The following is a 23,832-nucleotide window of genomic DNA, read 5'->3' as shown; positions in this document are numbered from 1 at the left end:
GCATGAAGTTGTTGCTACATGACTGGCTGCTAAGATATTTGCATTAACGAGGTAGTTGCTCTCTACCTAATAAAGCGGCCACTGAGCATATGTAACAGTACCAAAAATGTCAGACACACCAAGGTTGTGAGCAAACCAATTCCTTGTTCATTAATTGGTCGACAGATAGGTCAACTTAAAGTTTTCAATCTTATGGACTGAGGCAAAGGGCCAATAATGGAATTAATGTTCCTCAAAAAATTCAGAAGATAAATTTGAAAGGACAAGCTAAACACAGAACATCTTTTGGAGACCCTCCCAGTTTAATGTTAGCCCATCCCTTTTCATGCCACAAATTTAAGGAAGAGTGCTGGCATTGAAGACGGTCCAGAGGAGATTTACACAAATGAAAGGGTAAATATATGAAGAGTGTTTGACGGCTCTGTGCCTCTACTCACTGGATTTAGAAGAATGAAGGGGGCTCTCATTTAAACCTACCAAATATTAAAAGGCCTTGATAGAATGCACATGAAGAGGATGTTTCCAATAGTGGGAGAGACTAGGATCAAATAACACAGCCTAAGAATAGAAGGATAACCCATTTGAACAGAGAAGAGGAGGAATTTCTTCAGCCAGAGGCTGGAGATGCTGTGAAATTCATTGCAATGGAGTGCTATGGAAGTCATGATATTGACTTATTTAAAGCGGAGTTGATAGGTTCTTGATTAGTAAGGGTGTTAAACATTATGGGGAGAAGGCAAGAAAATGGGGTTGAGAAGGAAAATAAACCAGCCATGATCGAATTACGGAACAGACTCGATGGGCAAATTGACCTAATTCTATTCCTACATCTTATGGTCTTATCCCAACCCAGTGGTTTACTGCAATCCACTACAGAAGTCAATGATACAGACTCAAGACTCAGCATTTCATGACCTATTTAACTTGCTAGCTGGGAACAGGCACGGTCCTTCTACAGAAACTTACCATTGTCATTGGTTAAGTTCAGCAGGACACCAAAGATTGCTCTCATGCAGTCCTCTACTGCTTTGCCAATGTGACTAGAGGCACCGTACTCCGGCAAAGAATTGCTGTTTGCTAGGCAGAGCTTGCTATCTTCCCGGTTATACCGTGTGATCAACTGCTCACAATGTCGCAATGCCCTGCAGATAAAGCACATCAATAAGATATTAGAAGAGGAAGGGATGTGCATTGGTAGATCTATATTAATGCCAAAACAAAACCTAAATAATGTAACAAAAATCAGATTAAAATGAAACGATTCAACAAATATATTTAAAGACTGTAGAACTTGGAAACAAAAAATTAAAATCTGATGATCAAGTATGGAAACGCCATTTTATTCTGTAAGATTTATACTAGCGAAGTTGAAAAACTGTTGCTTTTTGGATAGTGAATGTCAATGGGAAAAGTAGGCTATACAGCTCCTCACGTTTACTTCCCCATTCAATAGGAACATGGCCTCAGCTGTATTCAGCTGTCTGTCCCCCATAATCGTCTGCTACTCCAGAGTAAAAAAAAAACTGTTTATCTCGTCCTCAAATGTATTTGAAAATTCAGCCTCCACAACTGAATGGGACAGAGAATTCCAAAGAATCATGACCATTTGAGAACTTACATTCTTCACCATTTCCTTCTTAAATAGGCAACCACTTTGTGGAATTATCGTCCTTGGGTTTAGATCCCCATCACCCCTGACCAAGTTAAACTCACCTAGAACCTTATGTTTCATTATCATCTCTCATTCTTTTAAACCCCAGAAACCAACACACAGACACCCTTTTGTTGCGTACACTATGTATAATTTGTTAATTTAAGTTTAGGTTTACAGGCTTTATGTCAGTAAAGTCAGTGAAAAGGGAGAGCCTGTTAGGGCTTTATGATTGGCTGTAAGTTGATTGGGTAACTAGGAATTTGGCAAGGGCCACAACGAGAAGATAGGTTTAAGCAGAGTGGCTATTGCTGGAGTGGAGAGGACTAGAGTGAAAAGACTGAAGCTAATTAGTTGGGGCTTGGAGCAAGAGTGAAGAATTGTAAAAGCTTTTCAATCATGGCAGGTGAGCTCAGGCCCGTGATGTGGAAACTCAGAATGGCTGTCAGGGTCCTTAACAACGTGTACGAGAAGTCTGTAAAGCTGGAATGTTGACAAACCACATGACAGCCTTAGAGCTTTGGAGCATCTGCAATGATAAAAATATTGTGGATAACAAGTTTAGTGAGTTGGTCACATGGCAGTTTAAGGGCCTAGAGAGAAACAGGGAATGGGTGACTAAGAGGCAGAGCAGTAGCAGGAAGGTTGTTCAGGAGACCCTACGGTCATCTCCCTACAAAACAGATATTCTGCTTTAGATATGCTGGGGGAAGATACCTAATCAGGCGAGGGCAGCAGTAACCAGGATCAGCTTTTGTGGCACAATGATCTCTCGAGAATCAATTGATTCCATTATGGTTCCAGAAGAATGGAAATGTCACTCCACTCTTCAAGAAAGGAAATTATAGCTCAGTTAGTCTGACATCAGTAGTTGGGAAGATGTTGGATTCGATTGTTAAGGATGTGGTTTTGGGGTACTTGGAGGCTCATCATTAAATAGGCATTAATCAGCATGGTTTCCTTAAGGGAAAATCTTGCCAAACAAATCTGTTGGAATTCTTTGAAGAAATAACAAGCAAGATAGACGAAGGGTAATCAGTGGACATTATGTACTTGGATTTTCAGAAAGCCTTTGACAAAGTGCTACATGTGACTGCTTAGCAAGTTACGAGCCCATGGTATTACAGGAAAAATATCTGCATGGATTAGCAGGATGCAGAGAGTGGGAATAAAGGGAGCATTTTCTGGCTGGCTGCCGATGACTAGTGGTGTTCCACAGCGGTCTGTGTTGGGAATGCTTCTTTTTACACTATATGTCAATGACTTGGATGATGGAATTGATGGCTTTGCGGCCAAGTTTTTGGACGATATGAAAATAGGTCAAGGGACAGGTAGTTTTGAGGATGAGGCTACAAGGAACTTAGACGCGAAGAATGGGCAAAGTAGCAGCAGATGGAATACAGTGTCGGTAAGTGTACTTTGATAGAAGAAATTAAACGGTAGACTATTTCCTAAATGGAGAGAAAATTCAAGAATCTGAGTTGCAATGTGACTTGGAAGCCCTTGTGCAAGATTCCCAGAAGAGTAACTCACAGGTTGTGTCGGTGGTGAGGAAAGCAATTGTGACGTAGGCATTAATTTTGAGAGGTCTAGAATATAAAATAATGTAATGTTGAGGCTTTATAAAGCACTGGTGAGGCCTCACTTGGAATACTGTGAACAGTTTTGGGTTAGTTAACTAGGAAAGGATGTGCTGACATTGGAGAGGGTTCAAAGAAGGTTCATGAGAATGATTTTGGAATTGAAAGGTTTGCTATATGAAGAGCGTTTGATGGCTCTGGGCCTGTGCTCACTGGAATCCAGTTGAGGGGCGACCTTATTGAAACCTATCGGATGTTGAAAGACCTTGGTAGAGCGGACATGGAGAGGATGTCTCCTATGGTAGGGGAGTTTAAGACCAGAGTATACAGCCTCAGGACAGAGGGGCGTCATTTTATAGCAGAAACAAGGAGGAATTTCTTTAGCCAGACAGTGATGAATCTGTGGAAGTCGTTGCCGCAGCCAACTGTGGAGACAAAGTTACTGGTTTTATTTAAGGCAGAGGTTGGTAGATTCTTCATTAGTCAAGGCATGAAGGAATACTGGGTGAAGGCAGGAATTGGGGCTGGGAGGTGAAATAGATCAGCCATGATAAAATGGTGGAACCAATATGATGGGCCTAATGGCCTAATTCTGCTCCTATATCTTTTGGTTTTATGGTCAAATGAGACTCCCAATTGGTGTGTTGCCTCCTAGGTGCAAGGCCAGAGATATATCAGAGCCGCAGCAGGGCATTCTGGAAGGGGAGAGTGAACAGCATGGTATGGGAAAGGAATGGAAGGAAATCCTACAGATTGAACTTAACAGAGCTAGAAAATAAATTTAAAAATAAGAGGTGGGAGAGCACTTTTAAGTAAGGATGTGGTCCAGGTGATAGTGAGAGATGATATAAGATCTAAGGAGCAGAATGTTTAGTCCAACTGGCAAGAGATTAGGAATAGCAAGTGGGGAAAAAGGTCACTGGTGGGAGTAATTTATAGGGTACCGAATAATCACGTTACAGTGGAATGAGTAATAAACCAAGAAATACCTGATGCATGTAAAAATGGGATGGCAGTTTTCATGGGGTACTTCAACTTGCATATAGATTGGGCAAATCAAGTTAGTCAAGGAAGTCTTCAGGAAGACTTTATAGAATGTATCCTAATAGTTTTCTTGAACAGCATATTACTGAACCTATGAGGGACAATGATATCTTAGATCTGGTGATGTGCAATGAGTCATGTAAAATTAACGATCTTGTAGTTAGGGCTTCTCTGGGAAAGAGTGATTACAGTACAAATAGAGGGTGCAATAGTTAGACTCAAAACCAGTCTATTATGCCTAAGCAAGGGAGACTAAAATGAGATGAGAGAAGAGCTTGCTGGTGTTGACTGGGAGCACAGACTATATGGTGGGACATTTAAAGAAGAGCAGAAGTCTTTCAAAGACATTTTTCATGGTGCTCAACAAAAGAATATTTCGGTTAAAAGCAAGGACAGCGAAGATGAAAAAAGCCAGACAAGGATATAAAACTAAGGAGAAGAAAGACGGTATCAAAGTAAAAGCTCCTACATACAAAGTCGCCAAGAGTAAAGGGAAACTGGAAGTTTGAGACAACATTAAAAAGTAACTAAGAATCATTAAACCCAATAAGGGAAGTTAGATTATGAGAGTAAACTAGCACAAAGTATAAAGACATACAGTAAAAATTCTATAATTACATAAAGCAGAAAAGGGTGGTTAAAGTGAACACTGGCCCCTTGGAAAATGAGAAGGGGGAATTAATATCAGACGATGTTGAAATGACCAAGGCCTTGAACAACTATTTTGTGCCAGACTTCATGGTGGAATACATATCTAACATTCCAAAGAGAGATCATTGATGTGATGGGAGGTGGGGACCTCAATACAATCACTGTCACTAAAGAGGTAGTGTTGAGCAAACTAATGACCCTAAAGGTAGACAAGTCCCTGGTCCAGATGGGATGCACCACAGGGTACTGAAAGAAATGGCAGAGTTATACTAGACACGTTTGTGATAATATATCAAAATTCTCTGGACACTAGGCAGGTCCCAGTAGGTTGTAAGACAGCAAATATCACACCACAGTTTAAATAATGATGTAGGTAAAAAGTGGGCAACTATAGGCCAGTTAGCTTGACATCTGCAGCTGTGAAACAGCTTGAAGCTATCTTTAAGGAAGAAATAGTGAAATATCTGCACAGAATTAGTTCTATCAGACATACACAGCATGGATTCATGAAGGACAGGCCCTGTTTGAAAAAAATACTGGAGCTCTTTGAGGATATGATGAGAGCAGTGGATAAAGAGGAACAGGTGAATATTGTATACTTGGATTTCCAGAAAGTGTTCAATAATGTGCTGCATAAAAAGCATCCATAAGATAAGGATGCATGGAGGTTGGGTAATGTATTAGCATGGCTAGAGGACTGGTTAACCAACAGAAGGCAGGGAGTTGGATTAAATGGGTGACAGTCAGTGATGAGCAGAGTGCTAGAGGGGTTGGTACTGGGCCTGCAACTGTTCACAATATATATTAATGATTTGGAAGAGGGGACCAAGTGTAGTGCATCTAAGTTTACTGATGACACTAATTTGACTGGAAAAGCCAATTGTGCAGAGAGATATAGATAGGTGAAGTGAGTGGACAAGAGTCTGGCAGATTACAATGTTAGAAAATTCAAGTCATCCACTTTGAAAGGAAAAATAGAAGATCAGATGATTATTTAAATGGATGAAACATGGCAGCATGCTGCTCTGGATAGAGATCTGTGAGTCTTGTGCATGAGTCACGAAAGGTTGGTTTGTTGGTGAAAAAGGTCATCAAGAAGCAAATGGAATGTTGGCCTCATCACTCGAGAGACTGAATTTAAGAGTAGTGAGTTCATGTACAGAGTATTGGTGAGGCCACATCTAGACTACTGCATGGAATTCTGGTTCCTTTACTCGAGGAATGACATACTGGCTTTGCAGATGGTGTTGATGAAATTCACGAGGTTAGTTCCAAAGCTGAGGGGAGATTGAGTTACTTGGGACTATACTTGCTGGAATTCAAAAGAATAAGACTTATAAAACGTATAAAATTATGAAATGATAGGTAAGATAGAGGCAGGAAAGTTGTTTTCACTGATAAGTGAGATAAGAAATGGGGGACAGGCTCAAGATTTGGGGTAACAGATTTAAGACAGACGAGAAAAAACTGCTTTTCCCAGAGAGTGGTGAATCTGTGGAATTCTCTGCTTAGGGAAGCAGTAGAGGCTACATCGTTAATTTTTTTTAAAAAAAGAGACACTGTGTGGAATAGGCCCTTTGATCTGTGCCACCCAGCAACCCCCAATTTTAACTTCAACTTAAGCAAAGGACAATTGACAATGAACAATTAACCTACTAACTGGTACACCTTTGGACTGTGGGAGGAATCCAGAGCACCGGAAGAAAATCCACACATTCCACAGGTAGACATATAAGCTCCTTACAGAAGTCACCAGAAATGAACTCCAAACTCCAATGCCCGAGCTGTAGTAGCGTCGTGTTAACCACGGGTTATGGAGAAAAAGCAGACAGGTAGAGCTGAGTCCACAGCCAGATCAGCCATGATCTGGCGCAGGCTTGACAGGCTAGATGGCCTACTCCTGCTCCTATTTCTTCTGTTATGTATTGTGCTGCTACAAATAGTTGGCTTTCGTGACGTAGGCAAGGCGGAGTTACGGTGGTACTTAATGGCAACTCCTTTGTGTTCATCTCTGAAAATAGCTTAATTTCTACCAGAGAGGGGGAGGAGGAGAGAGCTCTTGTGGCATGTCGAATTGCTGGGTAATCGATTTTTTTTTGTTGTACTGCAGATCATGATCTTTATTGGGTACTGATGCTTTTTTTGCAGAATGGGTGGGGTTAGGCCATTGTTTTGCTGCTATTTTTGTGTGGGAGAGTAGGTGATTTTGGGGTTACTCATTCTTTGGAGCACTCTTCTGTTTTCGTGGACGTCTGCGGCAAACAAGAATTTCAGGATTTATATAGCATACATTTCTCTGATATTAAATGGAACTATTATACTATGTATGCCTATAACAATAAACCTCAACTCGAAATGTCTGCCACTGCTCATCAATCCTCACGCTATTTTCCCAATGTACATTAAATAACTGACTTCATACCTGTTTAATTATCTTGCATACTGTTGCTCTCACTCAAATTAAAATATGAAATTGTACCATGTTATCACTCTTTCTTGAGGATCTGGTACTATGAGATTAATTAATCCTGTTGCATTACACATGATAGGGTTTTAAATCGCCTGTGTTTCATCTGATTCCACAACTTATTGATCTTATAAACTGGCTTGATTCCACACTGAAATTGCCTTTGTAACGTAAATTTGGTAGAAAGGCTGGACAGATTCACAATTATTGTAGGGACTTTCTTACAATCATCCATTACTTCTTGAATTACATTCTATTGTGGAGTATAGCTACAGTTAGGGTTCTGAAAGGTCATTTTCACTGGTTACACCTTTATCCTTGTTCTTTATTGTGTTCACCCAAACTGGTTTAATTTCTTGATCTTCTGATCACAACTCAGCTTTCACTACTATCCTGATCTGTTTTATTTACTATTAACTGGACTCTGTCAACTTGCAGTCACTTCACAATCACACCTATTTACTGTGCACAAGGAGAGTTGGGTGTTTGCACAGAACTTCTACAGCACTAAAGAACCCACACATTTTATAGTTAATGACTTGCTCAATTCCATCCACCATTGGTTCGTTAGCTCACAGGTTTTCTGACCTTTTTCTCTGTCCTCAAGTGCTCGTAGAGCTGCTTCTGAGTGAAAAGCCAATACCCCAACTTAAAAATAACAAGGCCTCAATAGTAGATGCTGCCTGCACTAAAATTCTAAAGTTTAGCATTAAGAGCTTCGGTCTCAAATACACAATCTCCCTCTCCACAACTGGGAAGGAAGAGGGTATTCCGGGGGACCTCAACATGCTGTAAAAATTGTGACCAACCTCAAAAATATTCTGCTCAACTGCCTCTTCTTGAGAGCCGCTCCCAAGTTCCTGTGGATTCTGTTTATCTAGGGGCATGGTGGAGACAGCTATGATGTGTTGAAACTCCAAAAAGAAATCAGGAGCAGCAGCCGTTACACACAGCATTCTTTGACTTCAATGAAGCTGTTCATCAATCATGGACAACTATGGAACACCTCTTTAAATTTGGCTGCTCAAAGAAATTTGTCTCCATCTTATTTCAGCGCCAAGATTTATTTATTTGTTTGTTTGTTTTGTAATGCAGCGTCAAACAGGCCCTTTTTTCCCAGCGATCCCAATAACCCACCTATTTAACCCCAGCCTAACTACAGGACAATTTGCACTGACCAATTAACCTACTAACCAGTACACCTTTGGAATGTAGGAGGAAACTGAAGCACCCGAGGGAAGCCCATGTGCTCACGGGAAGGATGTACGAACTTCTTAGATGGTGTCAGAATTGAACCCAAAACTCTGACTACCCGAGCTGTAATAGCGTCATGTAATTCGCTATGTTACCATGACGCCCAAAATGCAAGCATGATATTAACTGAGCAGCCCACAACAAAACCTATCTTGGTGAAGACTGGCCTTAACAAGATTGTATTATTGCTCTAAAGCCTTTTTCAATCTTTCTTACCACAAAACTGTGTCTCACCTCTAACAAATGTCCTTACTCAGAGGCCACACTCAAAACATACTCTGTTCATTGCAGTATACAAAAGGATGTACCTTAGTTATCAGCAAAACCCAGGTCTTCCACCATCTTGCTTTAGCTGCACTCTCACAAAACAAGCTCAAGGTGAGACTCTTAAAAACATGACCACTTTTGGATAGGTACACAGATGGTAGGAGTATGGAGGACTACGGTCCTGGTGCAGGTGGATGACTCTATGACTTCCCATATTTCGGGGTAACTCTCGGCAAAGGTAGCTGATGTACCACTACAGGCTTTAGCTGATTGAGAAGGATCTTTGAAGATCAGGACCTAATACACAACACATGGCCTATCATGCAACAGTTACTCCTGCCCCTCTGAGACCTGGATTGCTGACAGACTATATCTCAATATTTTGGAAAAATATTTATGCCTCTGCAAAATTGCCCAAATTCTCAAAAAGGATAAGCAATAATGCCAGCATCTTCGTGCAGTTCAATATTAAGGTACATTGCTTTCACTCTGCCGCATTGGGCCGGCCACATCATTCACGTGGCCAGTACCAGATACTCTGCTCCAAGCTTCGTTATGAGGGATTACAAGTTGGTAAATATTCAGGAACATATTTGAAGCTTCATAGAAAAGCAATATCCCCAGCTGCTCCTAGGAATTGCTGGCCTGTTACAACTCAAGATGGAAGAAGGGGCATTTGAGGTGGATTTGAAAACTTGGAGACAAGAAACTGGGAGCACACAAGAGTGGCAAATTGAGTGCATCAACCTCCCACCAACTACCTTATGTTTGAAAGTCTGCTTCCCACACTGACCACCACAAAACCAATAAATCTAGAGGAAAAACTAAGTTCTCCCCAATCCTAAAGGGCTGCCTAACTTGTCAATAAATGTATTTTTGCTTTTTTTTGCAGACTACAATTAAAGCAGCTGATTTCTGACAAAGCAGCTACTGACATGTTGAGTGATCTCTGCTAACCTTTCACATCCTATGAAAGGCCACACATAGAACAGAAAGTTGAATTCAGTATACTTAGCTTCACACTTAAAGAATGTACATCCCAGCCTCCTTTTCATTGACTGCAGCAGATTTGAACATTTTGAAAGCTTTAAAATGTGAAGTAAAGCCTGACAAACTGCAAATATTTGACAATTCAATTAACAAAATTTTCAAAAGCCCAGCAAACATATGGTACAAAGTCAACTCACTTCTGACACTCCACAAATGATTCTCAATCAAGTTCCGCAGATTAATGAACTGTTGAATTAGTTTGACCACTTGTGTCAGCTCTCCAAATACATTTATTTCCTGCAGACCTTGAACTAGATAAGATTACCCAACCTGGCAGTCTCATGTCTTGCATTATTAAAAACAATTTGCTCACTAGAGCTTAATTGCTACAGTGAACTGAACTGCAAGCATGCTTTGAATTGTGCCTACCTATAGGAAGCACCAAATAATCCACACACAATAGAACACAAAATGCACTGACTCTAGGCAAAGCTTGAAGTCCGACTGATTCAGCAATCAAATCATCTGCACAGGCACATCCTGGTCAAGAATCAAAACCTATAAAACCACAAGCGTTGAGCCATGAAGAAAAACTGTTGGTCAGTCTAGATTTGCTAATGAGCAGGCAATCAGATTTTTGCAAACACCAACAGATGTTTTTAAATGCCAGATTTCAATTACATGAAATGCAAGGCTGGGTTTTGTTACAACCACTACACTGTGAAACAACACATAGTCCATCAAGAATTGAAAGATGTGTTAAAGCATAATTGAAATTTGACTGTACCAGATCAAATGAGTAACAGGGCAGACCTCAGCTGAAATGCCTCCCCAGTGTAGGGGGATTTCAATGTTAAGCTCTGTATACTGCAATCATTGGGCATTCCTTGACACTTCAGTGTAAGAAAGCATTTCCTTTAAATAAAGATTTATGTTAAAGTTTCATATTTAAGACTTTAAAGAGGGTCTGCACATGCAAAAGAAAATGCTTGTATGCTTAAAATTTAAAGGCTAAAAGCCATGTTTCAAAAACTAACTGCTTTGGAAGCATTTGAGTTGTGGTAACCTTGAAAGAAGTCAATACCACATTTGGAGAATGTTGAAGTGCAGGACTGGAGTCAAAACAATTACTGAAACCCAGCTTGCACCTATCACATTCACTTTATGCTTTTATACATTTTGTTGGGTGACTACTGTAGCTTTGGTTGAAACTGAATTTGGGGCCACTGGGTTTTGTGCATGTAACCTGCATCAAAGTTCTATTATCAAAGGGCTTCAGCAATCTGGAATATGCAGCTAGAAGTTCTCAAGTCCAACAGAATTAAAAATTAATGCTGCTATCAACAGGTAAGTGTCTGACGTGTCTTAGGAACATCAAGTTTCCCTCAAATGAACACATCTTGTTTAAAAATAAATTAACATGTAGAAGGGTTTTGTTTCAATTTCCTGTGAAACACAACAGGTAGGTAAGCCAATAATGGGATTATGATACCCATGGCTCATCAGTCCTAATGTACATGACAGCTGGCCACTAAGCAAATAACAGTAATTCCGTATTGCATGCTTATGTGAACTAAAAGCATTCGCTTCCGTAGAAGATATGGGAAAAGATCAAATAAACCGGTAACATACCTGAGGTAATTAATTGCTCAATAAATGTACACTGCTGAGCTTTTCAAAGAGGATGGAGGGAAAATGTAAAGTATTGCAACAAATTAACATATGCAAATATGAAAGATTCACACTATGCTTATTTAAATGCATAAACTGAAGAGCAAGCTGTATTCTTAATCAGCCAGCCACCAAGCACGTGATGGACAAGACTGACAAGATGAGGGTTAGTAGTCCCCAGGCATGTTGGGGGTGGGGGGGGGGGAGGTGGGGAAGATGACCTTTGTACCTGAATAGTTTAGTCTGGGGATGGGTTCTTGGGCCAGTTAAGAGATAACTATATTGCTGTGGAAAAGGAATCACATACTGGTCAAACAATATACAAATAGTGGAAAGCCTTACCTAAAGAACACAAAGAAATACATTTGAGATAATCTCAGGCTTCTGGTTTGCAATTTAAATTTCCCTACTGTTGTTGGTATGGTATCTTTCCCATTGCAGTGAACCCATGTATCCAGGTCCCTAGATTACTTGACCCCCCCACCCCCGAACACATCCTGTATATTCCCAATAATTGTAAATATATTAAAAACGGGACAGGATAAACTGCACAAACATAAAGCACTGTGGCCTTCTGAAAGAATGCCTGACAGTCAATATTATGTGGGAAAGAGTTTATTCCCAGTGTATTGAGCACAGACAGCTTTTTGAAGGAGCCACCGATTTAGTCCAATTACTTTGCTCTTATCCCACAGCCTTGCAGATTTTTTCTCTGTCGTGCACTTATCCGATTTCATCTTTAAAGCTTATACTGAATCTACTTTTACTGGCTTTTTATGCAGTAAATTCCAGATTTAAACACTGCTTGTCCTTCTGTTATTTACCTTGTACTCTATGGTTAATCCAAAATACCAAGTAAGTTTTTTACTCAGTGAGTGGTGAGTGTGTGGAATGGGCTGCCAGCAATGGTGGTGGAGGCGGATACGATAGGGTCTTTTAAGAGACTTTTAGATAGGTACATGGAGCTTAGCAAAATAGAGGGCTCTAGGCAAGCCTAGGAATTTCTAAGGTAGGGACTTGTTTGGCACAACTTTGTGGGCCGAAGGGCCTGTACTGTGCTGTAGGCTTTCTACGTTTCTAATACTGTGGAAAACAGTTTCCCCTTGTTGGGAGTTTGAACAACTCTATTACATTTCCACTTCATGTTGCCTGCTCGAAGGAGGAAGCCCAGCTTTTCCAGCTAACAAGCTTGGAATGGTGCATCTGCTTCTTTCACTTATGATTTATTACTTGGGCATGTAATAAGCTCTGCAAGTAGCAAGATATTGCTATTTGATATGAAAAGTTGAATCATGTCAGTTTATTGAACAGTTATTAAACTAGTTTAGCTACAAAAGCAGGATCAGTGTACCCTGACAGATGGCTTATCTACCTAGCCTCTCCATTAGGAATAGACAGGAATATCCATTACTTGCCTAATGAATCCAACAACATACAGGATCATTGCCAATTCTACTGGACTATCTATCCTTTCCTCAAACACAATGTACAACCTACGAGGTGATCTCAGCACACCAAGAATTTGCTCACTACTACCTAATGTGTTGGCACTTCTACCAAAAGTCAAGATTAACAATTTATTGCAAGAATAACCACAACTTGACTGATACACTATAAGGGATCACTATCATGTAGACCGAAGCAGCTGACAAGGATGAATCCAACATCAATCCAGAGACCCAAGATTAGGGGACAAATATCAATCATGACAGCTTTACCACCATCCCAATGAATCAGTAATGGAACTGCTTTTGAAGTACTTATTTTAGGGAAGAGGCAGCTATAATACTTCACAGACCAAGCAACAGTGTTTACTGAATGGTAGCGAAGGAGGAGTGGATAAAAGCTGAGCACAAAAACAATTCAAAGTAATTCAAATATTATTAAAAATATGACATGAATCTGATTAGCTTCTTTACTGGGCCTTACCTTCTTGACACCCTAACCCCTCTCAACCTAAATACTGGCACCATCACTGCAACAAGATGCATAAACAGGGTTCTTAATGTCAGATCTGTTTCAGAGCCTGGAGGAGATTCAGTCTTCTGAGATTACAGAGAAACAGATTCATAATGGGTAAATATATGCTGCAGAGAACAATCTAGGAGCATACTTAGGGGCTTTAAAGCAGAAGCTGGCAGAACTTGGGTTCAATGCAACCATTCAAGTTCATTCCAAGCTTTTATTAAATCTATAACTTCTCCAGCAGTTCCATGAAGCTTTCCAATGTACCTCAGCTTAAAACTGACTTGGTGTGGCCAAATTCTGCTCTAACTACATTTACAAGTCTGCAGGTGTAGTGGGTCATTTCTCAAATAACAGAGTCAGCATGCATTGCAGGAAGGAGTTAAAAATCTGGTGCCAAGCATAATGGCCACCACATTCTGTATATGACCCCCCCCACCAACTTCAACATTAATTAGGATTTCTTAATGCTATCAGCAGTCAAAAGCAACTGTAACTCTATTCATCCTCTTTTCAAGTATAGAACTCTGCCTTTCTTCCCCCACCCTTATCAGGACTAAAGTTATAATGATATATAGAGGCTTCAGCTCAGTTGTGATAAAACACCTATGTGGCACTGCTTAGTAGTACTAAATGTCACTTGTAACTAAGATTAAATAAATAGTGCAGTATTTGGATTTCTAGTTAATTCGATTATAGAACTTATCAGTAATTTTCTACACTGGTTGATCAAACTGCTGAACTGATAGGTATGGAGTATATTTATTGGTTGCAGCTCCTCTTGCTTATTTTGCAACATTTGGACTTCATTGCCTAAATCTAAGTCCAAACACTGCAAGATAAGCAAGAGAAGCTGAAACCAATAAATGTGCCCTTTCTTAAATGAACTCTCTCTGGTGATTTTTTAGAGTGACTGAAGCTGTACCTGTATACAATCGCTTGGTCTCACCAGAATTCAGCTGAAATATCCTGATTCTTTTTGTACCTTTTTATGCCATCAGTAATAATTTAGTTTGTTCGCCATGGTTAACTGGGTAGCACCCTTGCGTGTGTCTGAAGGTCATAGATTTAAGTTCCGTTCACAAAGAACTAACTGATGACACCGTGAGGTACTGATGGGATCTATGCTTTCTCAGGATACTGACTTTAAGGTGAGATGTTGAACAAAGTTTTCATTATCTCTCTCAGGTGGGTGTAAAAGCACCAGTGCAGTCAAGGTCCTGATGAAATGTCTCGGCCCAAAATGTCAACTGTTTGTTCATTTCCATAGATGCTGCCTGACCTACTGAGTTCCTCCAGCATTTTGTGTGTTTTGCCTTCAATTTCCAGCATCTGCAGATTTTGTCATGTGAGTGCAATTATCCTGTTGCTATAATCAATTACTTATTCTACAATCAATAAACAGAGTGCCTCACCATTATTTCTCATGATATAGGAGGCATTCAGCCCAAGAATCTATACTAGCCCTCAGAACATCCCAACAGTCTGCATCACAGCATGGTCCAAAAACTTCTCTGCGGCGGATAGGAAGGCTCTACAATGGGTAGACAAAACTGCCCAATGCAACAATGGAACCAGCCTACATGGCATCAAGGACATATATACAGAAAGGTGCCAGAAAAGGGCCAGCAACATCATGAAGGATTCCACCTACCCTGCACATACTGTTTATCCTACTCTCATCGGGGAGGAGGCTACATAGCATCCATGCCAGGACCATCAGGCACAAACTTTTCTCAAGCAGTAAGGCTAATAACACTTCTCCTTCTAACCCACCCCTCCACACTTACCACCACTAGATTCTCATTTCCCGTCACTCACCTTATGTACAGACACTCCTGTGCCTAGCATCACTTTATGGACATACAATCAATCTATGTATATAAATTATCTTGTGTTTATATTTATTGTGCTTTTTAATTTGTGTTCTTAATCTTCTTGTGATTTTTTTTTTCTGCTGCATCTGATCCAGAGTACAACTATTTCATTCTCCTTTACACTTGTACTGGAAATGACATTAAACACTCTTGAAACTTGAACAACCTATCGGTCTCAATCCCCAACTTATTTTTCCCTAAACCATTGTCTTTCATATTAGCCATCAACTCCCACACACTGAGTTCTGCCACCCAACAATGTAAGGGCAATTCAGAGTAGCCAGTTAACCATGGGTATGGGAGGAAATGGATTTTTTGAGAAAATGCCATGTTGCTATTTGTTGGGGCTTGATGCAAGCAAAGTGACTATTATGTTTCCCATATCACAAATTAAATATCCTTTAAAAGTACATGACTGGCTGTAAAATGCTTTTGAGTTAACTCAAGCTGGTATCATGTAATTGCTACAAGCTCTTTATATTTTTCTTTTAATTTTAATATCCTCTGAAGAAATACACACCAAAGAGTTTGACTACAGTATACATTTAGGGCTACTAAACTGTAAACCATAGAGAAACAGCGTATTACAGACTATAAATTGCAGTAATTTGTACCTGAAACTCAAAAAATGCAGTGTAATATTATATGGCAAGTTTTTATATAAAAATGATTAGCATTCATGGTGCTTATGCACGATTTAACTTCAGCCTGTTTAAAATGTTAGTCTTTCAGACAATTTCTTTTCCCAAGAAATTCAGAGATCATGTCTGTGTGGTGTGTTTTTTCTGCAACCGGATGGAGTGCCACTCAGTGGCTACATCTAGAAACTTGACAAAACTGGCTGAGAAAACACAGCCCATTAGGTTCCAACTGCACCACCTCTTGGTCAAAGGCAGGCAAGTGGGACAGGCAAATATTTATTTTTGTGTGCCAAGAAGGGAAGCAAGGGCAGACAGAGGCCACCAAATTAAAAAGAAAACACTGCAAATTAATAGAAACGAATTTTCAAAGCTGGCTGTCACAGGCACTGAGCACACAGAAAGCTAACATTAAGTAAAGAGAAGAAACCAGAAAATAAATGTCTGTTGTAAACTGTAGTCTCCACACCTGATCCGGGTCAGGTACCAGAGAACAATGATGTAAAATTATGCTTCACTGGTAAAAGATCATTCAAAGCTGCTGACAGCCAGAAGGTTTAGTCAACAGTCTGGGCAACTAGAAAATTGTTGGCAACACCAATATCATATTTTTTAAAAAGGTGCAGTAGCAGTTTCATAAAGGGAAACATGAACATGACTGTTCAGCAGCATAAAAAGTTGCTCAACAGAACAGCTTTCTGAGTAACAGCCAGAAGTAAGGCTTTTGGCAGAAGACCAGACTAAAGATTTAATTAAACCATTCCCACTCAACAATGGTGAACAGCAGAGAGAGGAAAACAAAAGTATCTCCTTGCCTCAAGTTGGTTTTGAGCCTTCTTACTCCATTATTAAGCAAGTTGAATTAATGAGAGAGGAGTAAACTCACTGAACTGGCAATGAAAATTTAACTGGGGGAGGAGTTAGCAGACAGGCTGAAGACACCCTCTGATTTGTGATAGCTGACAGCGGTACTATTGAAGTACCTGTTTTTTCATAAGTTCAACTAATGCAACTAAAGTCTTTGCAGTTACATGGGCTTTGACTTACCGTAGATTCCGGACTACAGAGCGCACCTGATTAAAAGCCGCAGGCTCTAATTTTAGAAATAAAATAAATTTTTTAATTGTAAAGGCCGCACCGGATTTTAGGCCGCACCGCTACTTTTAAATATACATACGTATCGGTAACACAAATTACGTTGCATATACTTTTTTACTGAACAGCATGAACAACATTCCAATATCTCCTAGCGACTGGTAAAAATATATATACTGCAGCCTACCAGGAAAAGTTATTGATCGACTTTAACTTAAAAGCAGCGTTTTCGCTCGGGTCTAATCGGGTCTGACGCGCTTGCGCAATGCAATCGGGTCTAATCGGGTCTGACGCGCTTGCGCATTGCGATCGGGTCTAATCGGGTCTGACGCGCTTGCGCAATGCGATCGGGTCTAATCGGGTCTGACGCGCTTGCGCAATGCGATCGGGTCTAATCGGGTCTGACGCGCTTGCGCATTGCGATCGGGTCTAATCGGGTCTGACGCGCTTGCGCAATGCGATCGGGTCTAATCGGGTCTGACGCGCTTGCGCAATGCGATTGGGTCTAATCGGGTCTGACGCGCTCGGGTCTTGCTTTTCTTCGAGTATTTTCCATGTTGATGAGGGTGAGTACAAATGACTGATTTACAATAATTTAATTGTGAAAGTGCGCTTGATTTATCGTACAATTTCATTGGACCTCTGTGAACTACTCATCAATTTTATTGGTCTACTGTTACGAGGCAAAATGTTTACGAGGCGGCATGAAGAAAAAACATGTATTAGCTGTTCTGGATTATAGGCCGCAAAGTTCAAAGCTGTTCAAAATGTGGGAAAAAAGTAGCGGCTTATAATCCGGAATCTACGGTAACTTTGTGAATAGTTACCAAACTCACATTATGGAGCATGGTTAAAGACATATTAAAGCCAGAACTAATTTTACAGACCCCATGACTGCTGGCTTCAACCTTTATGGAATTTGTAACAGTATAGGTGATTTACTGTGAGAATATCACACCACAGCAGGACATGGAACTGTGTGTGACGTTGATCACATCCTGCTCTTTGACATTGTCATGAATAAATTAAAGGCTACAGCAGACAGGGAAACAGTGAGAATAGAAATAGAATAAAACTTGTTAACATATGCTGGACAAATGGCACAAGTGGGAAAGTTTTACTTTGGAGTCAGACCTGTTGAAGGTGGATGGCATACAGCGCCACAACATGCTTACAGACAGGACCCTCCTCACAGCAGGAATATCCAATGCTTAAGTGATGGATTTAAATTAATTTGCTGACGGGAATGAGCACCAGAATGAAATAGAAATGGGATGCTAAAGATAAAAAATGCTCCAGAATAAAGAAATCCAGAAATGCGATCAACATGACAGAGTAGACTGAATGTACATAAATGTCTAGAACGTGGAAAATAAGATGTGGTGACTTTCACCTGCAGTTGACCAAAGGAACTACTGCACTCGGAATAGTAGAAGCTTAGTTCCAAAGAAGGACTAATAAGTTAATGAACTGGGCCACAAAGTGTTCTGGAAAGACAGGGAAGAATAAATAATACAGGGATGTAGCATTCAAACGGGCAACAGTGCTGAAGAAAAATGTAGTAAGGGAAATCAAAGAAAGAGACTGAGTAGAATTAAGAAACAACAGAAAACTTATTAGTCTACTGGATGCATTCAATAGGCTGACAGGTAGCAGACAAAATAAACAAGTTAGCAGAGAAAGCTCAAAGATGTGAGAATTACAGTTGTATAAAAGAGGACATTAATTATCAAAACATCTACTTGAAGAGTAACAGTACATGTTTGAAGGCCTAGGACTACCTGAAATGTAAACAAGGAAACCACCAGCCCAAACAGAAAGCAGTACAATGCAATCTAGTTCTTTTCAAAGAAATGAGGCAAGCGGAGGGGCTTCACTAGGGGTTGACCGGGTGATTGTAAGATCATTGCAAGTTTAGAACAATTTTAAAAAAGGAAATATTTCTCTGGAAGGAAGTTGATTTCAAATTGCAAAGTGATTTAGCCCAGGTAGATAATAATCAATTTTGATACGAACAAACAATGAACAACAGGAGACTTACAAGGAAATGATTCAGGTGCACAGTAATTTTTGAAGGGAGAAAGGTATGGCATCCAAAGCTAGAAGTCCCTGGATGGAATACAAGTTGAGATTGGAAGATCAAAGTGAAGTTTGCAACAAATGTAAAAATAACATAGTAGATATCAGAGGGAATATCAAACCACCTGGTTATATCACCATAAAGTATGGAGGCACCAATGCACAGGATTGGAAAAACTACAAAGGGTTGTAGACTCCGCCAACTCCATCATGAGCACTAGCCTCTCCACCATAGCGGGGCTTTCATAAGGCGATCCCTTAAAAAGCATCCATCATCAAGGACCCCCGCCATCCAGGGCATGCCCTCTTCTCATTGATACCATCAGGGATGTGACACAGAAGCCAGAAGACTCACAATGAATACTTTAGCAACAGCTTCTTCCTCTCCATCATCAGATTTCTGAACGCTCCGTAAACCCACACAGTATCTCACCATTTTGCTCTCTTTTTGCATTATTTACTTTAACTATATTTCTTATTGTAATGTTTAGCAAGTTTTTATGCATTACACTGTACTGCGACCGCAAAACAACAAATTTCATGACCTGTATCAGTGATAATAAACCTAATTCTGATTTGTAATGGAGATTAAAAAATTGGAATTCAGGGGTTAAATAAAAAAATTACCGGCCTATTAAAATGGGAAAGCCAAGATATTTCATAAATGCATTCAAATTAAGAGGAATATAAATGGAAGGGGAGAGTCAATTAGAGAATTGAAAGGAGACTATTTTGTGAATGAAGCAGTATGGCTTGGATACTAAATGAAGGCTTTGTATCTACTTCCGCCAGAAGGAATAACAATGGCATTAGAGATGGCAGTGCTCAAAATAGAGAAGACACACTATCTGAGCAAGGTGGAACCCAAGTTATCGACAAAAGTGTGGGTGCTTGTAATGTTCTTTAGATACATAATGGCACCAGACAATTGAGGCACTTCAAACACAATTTTAACAAGAGGTGGAATAGACCCAGCAGTTGCAGTTCTGGAGATACGACACGGTCAAACTCTGTGACAAAATTAATCAACAGTTGGGAAAATATGGGCTAATAAATGTAAGCCAGCAAGATACCTTTGATGGAAATTGTGTTTGACTTACTTCATTGAGCTCTATGATGAAGAAATTGATGTGAATATAGTCTTATAATGAACTTGTTTGTGAAACTGAAGCCCATGGGATTAAAGGGACAGTGGCAGTCTGAATACAAAACCTGCTTGGGGTCAGAAGGCAGACATTCTTGTTGAATGACTGATTTACCCAAAATGGAGAGAAGTATGCAGTGGGACTCTCCAGGGCTCGCTTTAACATTTCTGTCTGATTGTGTGCAGCACAGGGGCTAAGCCTCAGCACTGGCTTTATGCTGCATACATAAATCCATTGACAGCTGGTGAATCACTGATCCCACACCCTCAGGTCATTGAAACAGAGATTCAGGAAACCAAAGGCTTGTGAATGGTTTTCCATTCATGCATATAGGACTGTTTAAAAACATTTTTAAAAATTTCACCTTTTCAACAGACACATTTGCATATTGAATATTAATCTAAAAGTAGTTAAAACAATCTATCTGATTTTCTTATAGCAGCTACTAAATCTAGTTTTGGGTGATAAAGGGGGAAAATACGATTCAGTGGAGGACCACTGGGTGATCATAAGATCATAGCAAATTTAGAATAATTCTAGATGAAAGAAATTACTTAGTTATAAGGCAGCCAACTTCACATTATGAAAATGGATTTAGCCCAGAAAGATGATGATAAAAAATTGGTAAGAAAAACTGATTAAAAATGGGAGCACTTTGAAGACATAATCCAGGTACAAACTAGATAGTCTTACAATGGCTGAAAACATCAGCATCCAAAAATCTGCATGGGGAATGTAGTGCTTATATCTGCAGGATCAGCAGGCTTCTGAACCTGAGATAGTGCTGCCTTTTGGACTCTAGAGCAGTAAGAGGCAGTCACATCTGCTGACAGCAGGGTGCAAGTTGCCAACATTAGAACTGCCAGCTTGGACATTCATAGGATACTCATCCAAGTTCCAGAAGGCCATAAGACGTAGGAGCAGAATTAGCCCATTTGGCCCACTGAGTCCGCTCCATCATTTGATCGTGGGTGATTTATTATCCATCTCAACCCCATTCTTCTGCCATCTACCTTTAATCTTTGATGCCCTAACTACTCAAGAACCTACCAACCTCTGCTTTAAAGATACCCAATAATTTGGCCTCTACAATGACAATGAATTCCACAGATTCTCCACCCTCTGGTCCAAGACTCCTACACTATTGACATACCCTCTCAATGTTCACTCTATCTAGGCCTTTCAATATTTGGCATATTTAAATGACATCCCCCTTATCCTTCGAAGCTTCAGTTCTCCTATAAGATCTGTGCCTGCATATTTCAGCAGGAGTGTGGAAACGAATGTACAACATTAAAGTGGGGACATGAACATATGCACCTTAAGTTTCACACAAATACCTTAGGGGAGAGCAACACATACACTCAGTGGCCAGTCTATTAGGTACACCTGCTATACCTGTTAATATAAATATCCAGTTAGCCAATCATATGGCAGCAATTCAATGCACAAAAGCATACAGACATGGTCAAAATCTCTGTTGTTGCTCAGACCAAACATCAGAATGGGAAAGAAATGTGATCTGACGTTGATTGTGGAATGACTGTGGGTGCCAGATGGGGTAGTTTGAGTGTATCAGAAACTGGTGATCTTTTGGGATTGTCACGCACAAGTCACTAACGTTTACAGAGAACGGTGCAAAAACAAAAACAAAAAGAAAACCAACAACACACAGCGAGGGCAGTTTTGTGAGGGAAAAAGTCTATTTAATGAGAATGGCTAGACTGGTTCAAGCTGACAGGAAAGCAGCAGTCACTTAAAAAAACACGTAATACAACAGTGATGTGCAGAAGAGCATCTCTGAATGCACGACACGCTAAATCTTGAAGCAGGCGGACAACAGCAGGTTTCACTCCTGTACCTAATAAAGTAGCCACCAAGTGTACAGAAGGCTATTAAAAAAAGCACAATAGACCTTTGGCTTTAAAGTGAAAAGGTTATGTTTATAATTTTTTTAATATATAAAACACAGGATGGATCTTAGATATTCATTCTGACCACTGCACTTTAGGACAAATGAGAAGATCTAGGGAGAGGGTGCAGAATAGATTTACCAGAATGGTTCCATAGATATAATATGATAGACATAGAAAGACTAGGTAAAATTAAGCTAGTTTTTCATTGCAGCAAAGGAACTGGCAGATTGTTTAATCACGAATCACAAATGGTTTTAACAGAGTGGCAGAAAGGTCAGCAATAGATTTAAGGTGAAGAGCAAACAAACCATGGGGGAGCTAAAAGGTCTTCAACCCTAAATGTTAACCATTTTCTTTCCACAAAGTTCTGCCTTTCCAGAATTTTCTGCTCATTTCGTATATACAGATTCAGCACTTCGCTCAATTACAGTCGTGAATTTTTAATCAACATATGGAGCTGTGATTTGAAACACACTATCCTAAAAAGTAATGGCAGCAAGTTCAATAGCAAATTTCAAAGCCAATTAGATACCTATGAAAGAAAAAACACTTGCATGATGATGAAATTAATTGGATATCTACACCCAAGAGCCAGCACTGACTCAATGGGCTGAATAACTTCCTCCTGCATTGTAAAATTAAAGCAGAGAAGTGCATAGGTGAATAAAGTTGGTAGGGTCACCTTCGCCTGACCTCTGTATGGTGCACAGTCTGTAATGAATGGAGATTGTGTTGGGTGCCCTTACAGAAATATTGTAATTCACAGAACAGTACAGCACAGAAACAGGCTCCCAGGCCCACAATGCTGTGCAGAACTAATTAAATGCTTAACTAAATTAGTCCCATCTGCCTACAAAAATTCATTCTCTACATTTTCCTATGCCTATTCATTTCTATTATATTTGCCTCCACTACCACCCCTGGGAGTGCATTTCAGGCATCCACCACTGCATAAAAACAACCTGCCCTGCACATCTCCTTTGAACTTACCCCTTCTAATTCATCAGACATTTCAGCCCTCAGTAAAAGATACCCGCTGGCTACTCTAACTGTACCTCTCAATCTTACAAACTTCTATGAGGTCTTTGCCACTCAAGAGAAAACTTAGTTTGTCCAACTTCTCATAGCACACCCTTCAGTCCAGGCAGCATCCTAGTAAGTCTATTCTGCACCTTCTCCATAGCCTCCGCATCCTTCAACCAACGGAGCGACCAGAAATGAATGCAATATTCCAGATGTGGCCCAACCCAGAGTTTTATAAAGATGCCTCATAACTTCTTGACTCTTGAATTCAATGCCTTAATTAATAAAGGCAAGCATGCCATACAACTTCTTTATCACCCTGTTAACCATGCCGCCATTTTCAGGGCAGAATGAACTTGGATTTCAAGATCCCTCTGTACAGACAGATCTGAAGTGCTGGGTGCATGTCCTGAAAATAGTTGTGATGAGGTTATACTCTTTAACAAAGAGCATTTCTCTTCAACTTGTATCAATGATTCAGGAACGGCTTCTTCCCCTCTGCCATTAGATTTCTGAATG

General features: G+C 40.1%; 1 protein-coding gene across 1 annotated transcript in view; it reads right to left on the bottom strand.

Annotated features, from left to right (window-relative positions):
* LOC140714255 (wings apart-like protein homolog) overlaps positions 1-23,832 on the bottom strand; it is a 182,146-nt gene that overhangs the window by 25,596 nt on the left and 132,718 nt on the right. Inside the window, exon 13 of the mRNA XM_073025311.1 lies at positions 967-1,142. Within this exon, the coding sequence (XP_072881412.1) occupies positions 967-1,142 (176 nt within the window). The remainder of the gene's footprint in view (positions 1-966; positions 1,143-23,832) is intronic.

Source organism: Hemitrygon akajei, chromosome 21, assembly GCF_048418815.1.
Source record: "Hemitrygon akajei chromosome 21, sHemAka1.3, whole genome shotgun sequence".
Taxonomy (NCBI): domain Eukaryota; kingdom Metazoa; phylum Chordata; class Chondrichthyes; order Myliobatiformes; family Dasyatidae; genus Hemitrygon; species Hemitrygon akajei.
This window is presented reverse-complemented; position numbering and strand designations above follow the sequence as displayed.